General features: G+C 70.3%; 2 protein-coding genes across 3 annotated transcripts; both read right to left on the bottom strand.

Annotated features, from left to right (window-relative positions):
• Positions 1-833: 833 nt before the first annotated feature.
• Positions 834-6,527, bottom strand: LOC122905284 (maestro heat-like repeat-containing protein family member 6). Its single transcript, XM_044246953.1, has 15 exons — positions 6,396-6,527; positions 4,995-5,084; positions 4,736-4,888; positions 4,461-4,615; positions 3,770-3,887; positions 3,406-3,590; positions 3,179-3,316; positions 2,953-3,067; positions 2,714-2,857; positions 2,467-2,640; positions 2,145-2,312; positions 1,791-1,910; positions 1,434-1,536; positions 1,257-1,322; positions 834-1,099 (listed from the first exon to the last, which is right to left on the bottom strand). The coding sequence occupies exons 1-15, from the start codon at positions 6,525-6,527 to the stop codon at positions 834-836; spliced, it is 2,127 nt and encodes a 708-aa protein (XP_044102888.1).
• Positions 6,528-6,945: 418 nt separating this feature from the next.
• Positions 6,946-10,303, bottom strand: NAPRT (nicotinate phosphoribosyltransferase). Of its 2 annotated transcripts, none has more exons than XM_044244834.1 (13): positions 10,078-10,303; positions 9,835-9,962; positions 9,657-9,739; positions 9,258-9,388; positions 9,049-9,164; positions 8,614-8,810; positions 8,395-8,535; positions 8,003-8,087; positions 7,825-7,905; positions 7,636-7,738; positions 7,397-7,551; positions 7,179-7,286; positions 6,946-7,062 (listed from the first exon to the last, which is right to left on the bottom strand). In XM_044244834.1, exons 1-13 carry the CDS (start codon positions 10,301-10,303, stop codon positions 7,000-7,002), a joined length of 1,617 nt encoding a protein of 538 aa, XP_044100769.1. In that variant the 3' UTR covers positions 6,946-6,999. The 2 variants fall into 2 exon arrangements, with proteins under 2 accessions (XP_044100769.1, XP_044100770.1); XM_044244835.1 differs by having other exon boundaries at positions 9,874-9,962; positions 10,078-10,265.
• Positions 10,304-11,115: the final 812 nt, after the last annotated feature.

Raw genomic sequence — 11,115 nt, 5'->3', positions numbered from 1 at the left:
GGACTGGTCCCCGCTCCGTCCTCGAGGCCACCCCCAAGGACATGGCATTGGGGGGTGGACCCGGAAAGGCAAGAGAACGTCTCAAGACAGGCATTCCGGGCGGAGGGGCCCACCAGGACCCAGAGCCGCTTCCTCCCAGCACGTGCTGTCACGCTGCCCTCGTTCCAGCCCAGGGAGGGCCCTGGGGAGCCACCTGGGGCCTCAGTCTGGAGGGGGCGGGAGGTGGCACCCCACACCTGAAGCCCACCCCCAGCCTCCAGCGGGGAAGTCAGGGGGAACCCAGAAAAGGTCTGGTGACCTTTCTGTGACGCGACGCACAGGAGTGTGGGGGCGATGGTGACAGGCCAGTGAGGAGTGGGACATGTGATGGGGGACTTGGGGCCACTGGGGAGGACAGCCCAGACAGGCAGGGGAGGCAGAGTGGGGAGGCCATGCGTGAACCCAGCAAGCAGGCGGCCTCTCGTGGCAACAGCTCCCGGGGTTGGGCCAGGGTCACCGTGCCCCCATCGGACCCCAGCTAGCTGCCAGGTGCCATCCAAGCTGGGGGTGGGGCACACTCAGGTTGCTGGCCTGAGTGGGGACAGATGGGCCCACGCGGGCAAGGCGGGCTGAAGGCAAGACGGCGCTTGGACAGAAGGCGCCCCGGTCCTGGGTCGCGTGGCTGTCGGGGCGGGGCGCCCCTAGAGAGGGAGGGTTGGTGCGCATCCAGGCCCGGGCCCAGGGTGGGGGGCCCTCAAGGGGAGCCGCTCCTGCACACCTGCCCCTGCCAGGCCTGGCCCCGGAGCGGAGCGCTGCCCGTCTGCGACCCCGGGGACCCTCCAAGCTGGTCAGGCTCAGGTCCAGCTGGGTCCCAGGCAGCCCCAGCGGCCTATGACGCTCCGGGGCTGGAACGGGCTGGTGGGGTAGACTGGTGGGGGCCGGGGGGGCCGGCTGGGGTGCCAGAGGCCTGGGCCGAGGAGAGGCAGGGGCAGGCGGAGGAGACCTGGGCTGAGGCGGCGGGGCCCGGCTTGGGCGCGGGCCAGCAGCGCCACCTGTTGGGCGGACGCGTGAGCCGCGGCGACCACGGCGGGCTCTGGGTCACTCTGCAGCTGTCCCAGGTCTGCAGGGACAGGGCAGCTCAGGCAGGGCAGAGAGCTCTCAGAACCACAACGTATCCCAGGCCCCGGGCCCTCCACCCGTCCCTTCCCATCCGCTGCGACCTCGCGCCCCCTGCCTCTCCAGGACCCCACACGCCGGTGAGCCAGCTGGACCCTCACCCTGGAGCAGGGAGTCCAGCAGGTCCTGGTTGACACGGCCAGGGCTGGTGTGATGGACGAGGAAGCCTGGACCGAGACATGCCCGTGAGCGCTGGCCGCCGGCGCCCATCAGGGAAGGGTGGTCCGGCTCCCAGAGCTCTGAGCGCGAGGGACGGACACCAGGACTGCCTCACTCACCTAGGAGCACGGCCGCGGCCCAGCGCAAAGGGGTCTGTGGGCTCCGCAGGTAGCCCTGGGTCTGGCTCAGGAAGCTGGGGGTGTGACTTGGGTACCGCTGAGCCTGGGGGCAGACAGGGTCATGCCGGTATCCCAGGACCCATGGCACGTGGAGAGCAGGTGGCAGACGTCAGCCCAGGGCTCGGGGGCCCCGGGGAACCCCCAGGGCAAGGCCTCAGGGCCAGAGGTCTTAGACATGCCCCCCACCTTGTCTGGGAGAGTGAGGAGACCGGGTTTTGGGGGTAGAGCCTGGTGCATACCGGGCCAAGTGGGCAGCTGACCACACCCCATCGCTGTCACCGTCCTCCCCCTACTGACCAGGCAGTGGCAGATGCGGCTTAGGGCCTCAGGGCTGTCGTAGTGGGCCACAGTGACCGTGTCCTCCAGCAGGCCCCAACGCAAGGCCTGGTCACAGCGGGCCAGGGTCCACTCTGAACTCTAGGGAAGGGGAAGGGAGCAGGGTTAGAGTCCAGAAAGTGGCTGGAGGGACCCCACGTGTGGCCAGGATGAGAGGTGGAAGAGCCCAGGGCATGGGTCCAGGAAAGACCAGGAACCCGGGAGCCCTGGACACTCGCACCTGAGGTCCTCATAGAAATACGAGGAGCGGCGCAGGGTGGGGACGGGTGGGGGTGGGTGGGGAGAGCAATGGGACAGTCTTGGGGGACAGCTGACCTCAGCGGCATCGCGGCTGGGATCTTGCAGGCGCAACAGCAGAGGGATGACGCTCTGGAGCACCAGCTTCCGGAGGGGGCCGCGGAGCCCCACCCGGAGCCCGCCCCGGCCCCGCCGCACCAGCGTCCCGAGAAGCCCCACGGCCGAGGCGCGGACCGACTCCCGGGCCTGCGTGGGAGGGCGCGGTCAGGGCAGACGGAGCAGGCTGCGTTCCCGACGGTGATCCGGGGGCCTGGTGGGCGGGGGGTTCTGCGGCGGGGGAGGGATGGGCCGGAACGGGGGTGGGGCGGCGCGGGGGCGAGGCCTGGGGGGCGGGGCTTACGTCGTCCAGCAGCCGCGGGAGGCGCGGCCCCAGCTGGGCGCTCAGGAGCCGCACGGGCGCCCGCGGCTGCCGCAGGAGCCTCCCCAGCGCGCCCAGCGCCGCGTCCACGAGCCTCGCGTCGCCCTCGCCCAGCGCACCCAGCAGCGCGGGCAGCAGCCTGCTCCCGTGCCGCACCTGCGGGGGCAGCGACTCGTGGGCGGCCCCTCGCGGCCCCGCCCGGTCCCCCGCCCCCGGCCCTGTCCCTGACCTTCCCGCGGTCCAGCGCCAGGTGGCTGAGGCCCAGCAGGCCCAGCCAGCGCACGGTGGGCTCGGGGTCGCCCTGCCAGGCCCGGAGCCGCTCCAGGATGACCTCCTCCCGCAGGAGCCTCGCGGTGGGCCGACTCTGCAGCAGCTGAGGGGGGGGGCGGGGAGGCCTGTGGTCAGCGCGCGCGAGGGCGGCCGCGCGCAGCCGGCGCCCCTCCCCGGCCGCGTGGGAAGCAGGCTCACCCCGGCGAAGAAGGCCATCGCCGTGAGGCGCTGCGCGTCGTCGGGGCTGCGCAGCTGCGGCAGCAAGTTCGCAAACAGGCCTCGCAGGTGGTGGTCCGCGTGGGCCACCATGGCACTGGATGGGGAGGAGATGGGGCGCTCTCTCGTCTCCCCTGCAGCCCCTGGAGAAGCCTCCAGCCGGCCCCGCCTCCCGCCCCCGCCTCTTCCCCCGCGCCCCCTCCCGCACCTGGCCAGCAGCAGGACGCCTTCTAGGTGGCTGTGGGCTCCGACCAGCCTCCTCCAGCCTCCGGCCTGCTCCATGCACGTGACTACCATGCGGCCACCGTCCCCGGCGAGCAAGGCCTTCAAGGCCTCCACCGCGCAGCTGGGTAGGGGCAGGCAGCGGGTGGGTGGAAGGGCCGGGAGGGCACCGGCCCCAACCCCCTTCCCTGGGCCGGGGCTGCGGGCCCTCACCTGGCGTGGCTGTGCGGCGGCCCCCGCTGCAAGGGGCCCCACACCTTCGGGGAGCCCGGGGCGCGCACGCCCCGCGCTAGCTGGTGTAGCTGCGTGACCAGCAGGAGCAGGAGCTGTGGGTAGAAGCCCCGCGTGGCACCCACGCAGCCAGACACAGCCAGCATCTCCCCAAGGGCCCGAGTGGCCTGTGGAACAAGCCGCCCGGCTCAGGCTCCGCCCCGCAGAGCTAGGACGAGGCCTCGGACCCTTGAGGAACGTGACCAACGCGCCGGGCCTGCCGCCCTGGTGCCCCCACCCCGGGGCCCGACCCTCCCACCCCCTAGGTCCTGGGGGAGGCCCCCGGCTGCGTGGGCCCCTCACCTACCGCCAAGGCCTCCAGCTCCCGCCCGGCCTGGTCCTTCAGCGCCCACAGCAGCTGGACCAGCACCTGCCCGTTCACGCACTGATTCCGGCTCAGGCTGGGCCACAGTTCAGCCGCCGCCCTGGGGGTGGGAGCCCCTGAGACAGGGTCTGATGTGGGGAGTCCCCAGGTCAGGGTGGGAGGCACCCCGAGGACTCCAGCCTGGGGAGGAGTCGGGAAACCGACCCCAAGGCACTCCACCCGCACACCCCAGAGGAAAAATTTAAGCTGCCCGGCGGGGGCCGTTCGGGGCTCCCTGGGGCCACCAGCAGGGCGACAGACCTGGTGTTGGGCACAGCCCATGTACAGAAGGAAACCCCAGAGACCGTCTCCTGGGCAGAGTGACCAAAGAGCCAGGGACGCTTGGGAGAAGCCGCCACCTGGCTTGCTCGTCCCACTTTGGAGCCCCAGCCTGGGCTCCCAGTGTGACCTGGAGGAGGAAGGCAGGCCCCCACGCCAGGACAGCCCTGAGGACCCCGGAGGACCCCCGAGGCGGGGGTTGGGGGTGTGGGGGTGTGGGGAGAGGATGGAGGACGGGAGTCGGGTGGGGGCGGGGCAATTCAGAGGCTCCGCCCCCCACCGCCAATCAGGAAGGGGGAAGAGAGCTGTTTGGGGACCTTGGGGATGTGGCTGCTGGCCTGGGGAGGCGCGTTACCGGTCTGGGGGCAGCGAGCTGCGCAGCAGCGCACGCACCACCTCCCGAGCGTGCTCCCGGGCCAGCGCGCTCAGCACCCGGAGGGCTGCCCGCCGGGGCCTCCCTTCAGCTAGGCTGGGCACCTGCGCCAGCAGCTGGCTCACCAGGGCATACACCTGGCGGGGAGGAACAGACGTCAGCGACCTATGGCCACACCCCCGCGGGCAGGTGCAGCCGTGCCCCAACCTTAGAACTCAACAGCAGGAGCTGGGGGCAGGGAAGGGGCGATGGCTCACCTGCGCCTCCAGAGGCTCGCCCCGGGCCTCCGGAGCTGAGGACAGTGTGAGCGCTGTTGCCTGAGTCCCCACAAAGCCGGCCTCCTGCAGGCAGGCTGCGGTGTAAGCTGCCAGGTCCGCAAGGGCCCCCTCCTCCCGGGAGCTCTGGGGGTCCTAGAGCAGGGGTGGGATGGGCCAAGTGCCCTTGACTCTCCCAGCTGTCTTCCCCAGCGACCCCATCTTCCTTCATGTGGTCTCTGCAGTCTCCCTTCCCACTCACCTGACAGGGTCCCTCAGGGGCCTCACAGACCGGGGCAGGGACGGCACCCGCACTCTTGGGATCCGACTCGGGTTCAAGCCCACGTCCGGACTGACGGCCAAGGGCAGAGCGACCTGGGGTCTGCCCCTGGTTGGCCTGGATCCCTTCAGCCAGAGCTGTCAGGGTTAGAGCCCCCACAGGGCCCCCGCGGGCCTGGCCCCACGCCCCCCAAGCCATGACCCCCGGCACACCCCAAGCCGCGCAGCCAGATCCAGAAGCGCCTGCCGCTGCTGCTTCTCGGAAGTCGTGCCCAGGCCTGACCTAGAAGCTGGCCCTGGACAGGCAGGACCGGGGGCAGGCGTGGTGGCGCTTCCTGGGTGGGGGCCGGGGCGCTCCCAGACGCACCCCCAGGTGTGAATATCCGGGGCGCGTGAAGGGCCCTCCTGCCCTTGCTGCTGGCAGGGAGTAGCTGGCCTGAAGCTGGAGTGGGGGGGGTGTCCGGTCTGTCCTCTGTTCCCCGGGGCAGGCATAGGATCCCTGGGAGGTGGTTCTGCAAGAAGGGGGGAGCGGGGCCCTTCTCCCTGACATCCGACCCCTCTGGGCTGGTGTGGACAGCCCTGAGGAGACCCCAGCAGGGCCCAGGTCCAGACAGAGGTCAGGGTCCAGCTCTGAGCTCAGGCGCTGCCTGGGGCCCCGAGCTGGGCTGTCCCCCCGCCATTCCGACCCAGCCAAACATCTTGGGGACGAGGATGGTTGAGACAGGTGTCACCACCTCTGAGTTCAGGGCGGCCTGGGGTGGAGCAGAGCTGAGGGGGCGGCCCCACCGGCACCCAGGTGCCCTTACAGGGGCCTGCCACCGTTGGGGTGGGCCATCTGGGTCCTGGCCCGTTCTGAGGCTCCCCCTCCACCCGACCCTGGAGCACAGGGCTCCTGGGTCCTGACCCGAGGAAGTGTGCCGCTGGGCAGCAGTGCCCCATGGGTACCTGGGCCTGCTGCCGCTTGGGTGTTTGTGAGTCTGTATCTGTCTGAGCCTCTGCCCCACATCCTGTCACCCTCCCCCAGGAATGCAGGCCAAGGCCCCGCCTAAGCCTTGGGGTCTGGAAGAGCCAGTCTGGCCACAGATGCTGGAAGAGGTGACCTGTTCTGGGAAGCGCCTCCGCACGCCAGAACCCCGCCTCGCGTGCCCTTGCCACCCAGTGCTGCCAGGGTCAGAGAGGCCTGGCTCCACCGCCCCACAGGGCCGAGGACATCTCTCCCGGCTGGTTCTGGTGCAACCCGAGTCACCCAAGCCAGCGGACACCTGACCAGGTTCGTCCACACTGGAGCTGGACCAGCCCAGAACTGCTCATCTCTTCGCTGGCTTAGCACACCCACCAAAACTTCCTCTCCTCAGTAAGGCTACGGGGTCCAGAGCTGGCTTACCCCAAGGCCAGCCTGGGTGTCCCCGTGGCAGATGGTGGCGTCCAGGAGCACAGCGACCCCCTGATAGAGTCCCGCAGGGCGGCCTCCGCAGTGCCCAGGGACGCCCGGGCTTCTCCTGGGCTTGGCAAGCATGAGGCGTCCCGCTGACCCCTCCATGGGGTGCCCTTGGCCAGCGTGGGAATCTGGGGCCACGCCTGGATCCCGGAAATCCCCAAGACCCTCTCGGTTCCTCAGCCCCAACCCGTGGCTCTCCCTCCCCAGCCTCCGGCAGTAACCGCATCAGCTCCTAGGTGGGCACCATGAGCCCCCCTTTCCCTCCGGCCTCAGACCTGGCCCCACAGCCCAGATGCACAAGCCTCCCACTGCCAGCCTCGGCCTAGCGCCCGGCCGCCCTCAGACCCCAGCCCCGGGGCCATCTCCCCACCCTGGCAGTGCCTGGGCCTCCCTGGGAGCTGGAACCCAGGCGCTGACCCCCGAGGGCAGCCTCCCATGCAGGCCCTGGGGGTCCGGTGAGCGGCAAGATGGGCAAAGAAAGACACATGACACGGTGTGCAGGACAGAGAGTGACTCGTGTTGGTCTGTGGTGGCCCTGACCCCGTCATGTTCATGAGGACCCTCCGGCCAGCAGGCTGGCCACCAGTGTCCGGAGCTTATCAGACAGCGCCACCTACAGGAAGGAGAGAGGATGATGGGTGGCCACAGGGATGGAGGGGAGGCTGGGGGACAAGGGGGCGAGGGGGGGTGGGGGTGCATGGAGGCGCATGGGGGCGGGGTTGCACCTACGGGGTAGGGGGCAGGCTGCTCCAGCCGCTTGTGCTCCGGGCTCAGATGGCTCAGGGACAGCTGGGCGAAGGCTCTCGATTCGGCCAGAGATGGGAGGGGCTCACACAGCTGGAGGGAAGAGGGAAGGCAAGGGTCGGGTCCGCAGTCAGGGTCAGGGACCAGGGACCAGGGCTCCACCTGGGTTGGAGGAGCAGACTAAGGGAGGAGGAGGAGGCTACCTGTCCCCGCTGGACCCAGAGTCTCAGCAGGGGCTCCACACGGGCAGGCTTCACGGTCCAGGCTTCCTGGGCCCCTCGAGGCCAGACCCTGAGCTCTCGGCCAGCCTGGGGGGGTTGCTCCTCCGCCAACTGCAGCACGTCCAACAGCGGAGACCCTGAGTGTGTGCCGAGAATAACGCGGGGGGCCTGGGGACTTGAGGAGGACCAGGGAGGCGTGGGAGGCGTGGGCCGGGCCTCACCATCGGCGCGCAGGAGCCGGTAAGCGGCCTTGCTCCCAGGGAGCGTCTGTTTCCCGGGGTCCTCGGTCAGCTTCATGCGCGGCTGGTCTCCCACGGACACCAGCTGCAGAAACGGGGCTTGCCGGACTCTCCTCCCCCGGCCAGTGGTCCCTCAGGCCCACCCCGCTGGGTCCCAGATCCCACCCCGACCTTATAGACGCAGCCCAGGGAAGGCTGGCGTGGACACGTGACCACGCTGGTGCCGATGCCAATGACGTTGACCTCACTGCCCTGGACCAGGAGAGAGAAGGTGGCACGGAAGCCTGTCAGCGTCTGCAGGCCCAGGGACCCCTGAGCCCCCCTCTGGCCCGCCCCTGCCCTACCCCACCTCCTGGGCCAGCCGGGCCAGCTCCTCCTCGCCAATGTTGTTGCTGACGGCGATGGAGATGGATTCCAGCCAGGGCGTCTGGAACCTGTGATGGGGGCAGCCCCTCAGATGGTCCCTGGTGCACCGATCCGCTCTCCCTCCCGGTTACGCACCCCTCCCCCACAGCTGACCGTCTGCCTCCGGCCACCCGGGCGCTGGCCTTTTGCTTATGAGCCCCCGAGCGAACCCATCCCTGATTTCCCTGCCAAGGTCCCGATGTCTCTACGCTGGCAGCAACCAGGTCAGACCTCCTCCCTTGGGGAGAGACACACTGCTCCCTCCTGGGCCCCGGCCCAACGCCCCCGCCCCCAAGAGGATCTCTCAGTGGGCATAAGCCGCCCCAGGGGACTCACTGGACCGAAACTGTCCTGAAGACCCTGCGGATCTCCTGGGCCTGCTGGAGCAAGTCACCGCTGTCCAGTCTCACACCCACCGCTCGGTAGCCCAGCTCCCCCAGCGCCAGGGCCACTGCCAGAAAGTTAGGGACACCGCTCCTGCCGGCAGGAAGGACGAAGGTCCAAGAGGCCGCAGCTACTCTGCAGGGCCCACCCAGGGGAGAACCTGGGCCTCACCTCTGCACACTGTACGTGTCCAGCAGGCCCTGAAAGGCCCGGGGGAAAGCCAGGGCATAGGCCACAAAGGCCGCCCGCTCCCCCCGGTGGGGCTCCCGCACCCCTAGTCCCAGATGGGCACACACGCGATCCAGCCACGCCTCTGCACGAGCAGCCAGATCCACTCTGGGGCCCTGGCCGGCAGCTGGGGCCAACGTCTGCGGAAACGGCTTAGTGAAGGCCGCGCAGCCCATGGGGCAGGGTGAGGACCGCCTAACCCCTGGCTGAGGGCTGCCCGCTCCCCCACGCAGCACTGGGTCACCTGCCCGGGGGCTCAGCTGAGCCGGGCTGACCACTTGCCTGTGCAAAGCCGCGGCCAGACCGTCCCTCCCCGGGTAAGGACTGGCTTTAGGGTCTGCTCTCTGGGGCGCAGCCGCGGGGGAGAGAGGTACTGACCGGGTCAGGGGGCACCTCGGTGCCCAAAAAGGACGTGATGAAAGAGTGAGCCAGGGTTCCCGCCACGGGCACGCCCCGCAGCTGTCCTGCCAGCACATTGCTGCTGCCATCAAAGCCTGGGCGAGGGTCAGGAGGCGTCAGGTGCAGCTCGAGGGCTTCGAGGGAGCCTCCTCCTTTCCCGGCCCCTGCCTCCCTCCTCGGGCTCTTACCGCCCAAGTAGCTATAGGTAGAGGCAGTAAGACCCCCATCAGGGCCCTGGGCTCGGCGCAGCCCCATCTCCAACAGCCGCTTCTTGGGACCCGCGATCAGGCGCAGCCGTGCAGCATTGGTGGCGATGAGGCTGTGGCGGGGGGGGGGGGGGGGGGGGAGGCAAGGGAGCAGGGGACCGGCGTTGTGGGTCACCACGGATCGGCGGCCCATGGCCTCCTTCACGGACCCCCACAGTGGGAGCAGGGGCCGGAGAGCTCTCCACAGCTCTGGGGCTGGCGTGGGCTCCCCTGGCAGAACCACGCCCCATCCCGAAGACCCGCCCCCCGGAAGTCCCCCTTGGTCCTCCGGGGTACCCAGCAGGGTCCCCGCAGTCCACCTCCAGCTGGGCGGGGCCGCACCTGGCGTAGCTGACGAGGCAGAGGAGGGGCGTCTCCAGCAGCTGCACCACCAGGAGCGGCCCGCCCACCTGCAGCAGGGGCACCTGCAGCGGGGTCAAGGGGGCCCGCGGGTGCGGTCAGCTCGGCGCCGCCCGGCGCGCTCGGCCCGCGCCCTCTGCCCCGCTCGGCCCGCACTCACGCCGGGGAAGGCGAGGGAGCCCTCGGGCAGGGCCCGCACCGTCACGTCGGAGCAGTCGACCGCACGAAGGTACTCGAAGAAGGCGGGGTCCGTGTCGGGCGGCAGCACCGAGGCCAGAAACTGCACGTCTGGGGGTGACAGAGGCCCCGGTGGGCTGGAGCTGCCGCTGGCCGTGGAGGGCTCGTCGGGGGTCCCGGGGGGCTCGCAGGGCCACGGGGTTCGCGGGGCGGGGGCGGGGGCTACCTGCGTCCCGCAGGCGGAAGGCGCGCAGGAAGCGCACGCAGTCGCGCAGCCCCGCGGCCAGGGCGAAGGCGCCGCCGAACGGACAGCCGCGGAAGAAGAGCTCGAACTCGGCCTGCTCCCGCGCCCGGCCCGCGCGCCAGTAGCCCAGCGCCATGGTGGCCTGGTAGAGGTCGGTGAGCAGCGGCCGAGCCGCCGCCAGCGCCTCGGGGTCCCGCTCCGCCGCCATCTCGCTCCGCCGCGCGGACTCTGGCCCCGCCGGGGCCCCGCCCGGCCCCGCCCGGCCTCGCGTGACGCCTCCACCCCCACGTGACGTCCCCGCCCGCGGAGCGAGGTCTGCTGGGGCCCCGCCCCCTGACCCAGCCTCTAGCCGGGCGGCGGGGCGGGACTGGGGAAGGTGCTCTGGGAGGACACATAGGTGGTGCCGCACTGGCTCCGGGACGGTGCGACACAGAGCAAGGGGGCCGCTGGGCCACCCTCGGCAGGCACGCAGACTTTTCCACCTACAAGAATCCACCCTACAACGGGGACACCCTGTACCCAGGCCCCCCACCATCAAGGGGGGGCCCCCCCAGGGCACCAGTTCTGACCACAAGTCCCCACAGCGCACACCCTTTGTCCCCGGCTCAGAGAATGGCTGTCTCACCAGGCATGCTGGCCAACAGTCCAGGGAGGGGCCGCCAGGGCCAAGTACTGCCCAGACAGGAGCTCTGCCAACTCCACAGGGCATTTATCCTGGGCCTGTCCAGGGTCCAGGTCGCCAAGGAGGGAGGGACCCGCAGGCCACAGAACAGACTGGGCAGCATACGGAGGGCCTCATCTAAGCAATCAGCCAGGCTTTGTGAGAGGCCTGGCTCGGTCTCCCCCAGGTCCCACTTGGGGGACCCATGAGTAGTCAAAGCAGCAGGGCCCAGATTGCCGCTGGAACCTTTCTTCCTGGGACGCCTCTGCTCCCATGGGGTCAGCTCAGCAGGGAATGGAACCCAGAGGAGGCAGAGTGGAGGGGGGGCCTCCCGTGCCTCGGACCAGCAGCCCCTGCAG

This window comes from Neovison vison, chromosome 4 (assembly GCF_020171115.1).
Source record: "Neovison vison isolate M4711 chromosome 4, ASM_NN_V1, whole genome shotgun sequence".
NCBI lineage: Eukaryota > Metazoa > Chordata > Mammalia > Carnivora > Mustelidae > Neogale > Neogale vison.
This window is presented reverse-complemented; position numbering and strand designations above follow the sequence as displayed.

Bases quoted from the DNA above. Each gene is read 5' to 3' on its own strand.
- LOC122905284 (XM_044246953.1), bottom strand. From the start codon at position 6,527: ATGCTTGCCAAGCCCAGGAGAAGCCCGGGCGTCCCTGGGCACTGCGGA. The intron at 3,068-3,178 runs GTGCGGGAGGGG...CTCCCCATCCAG, and splicing joins GGCGTCCTGCTGCTGGCCAG to TGCCATGGTGGCCCACGCGG. The intron at 2,313-2,466 runs GTAAGCCCCGCC...CCTCCCACGCAG, and splicing joins TCCCGCGGCTGCTGGACGAC to GCCCGGGAGTCGGTCCGCGC.
- NAPRT (XM_044244834.1), bottom strand. From the start codon at position 10,303: ATGGCGGCGGAGCGGGACCCCGAGGCGCTGGCGGCGGCTCGGCCGCTG. The intron at 9,389-9,656 runs GTGCGGCCCCGC...CCCCCGCCACAG, and splicing joins TGCCTCGTCAGCTACGCCAG to CCTCATCGCCACCAATGCTG. The intron at 7,063-7,178 runs GTAGGTGCAACC...TCCTTCCTGTAG, and splicing joins AGCAGCCTGCCCCCTACCCC to GTGGCGCTGTCTGATAAGCT.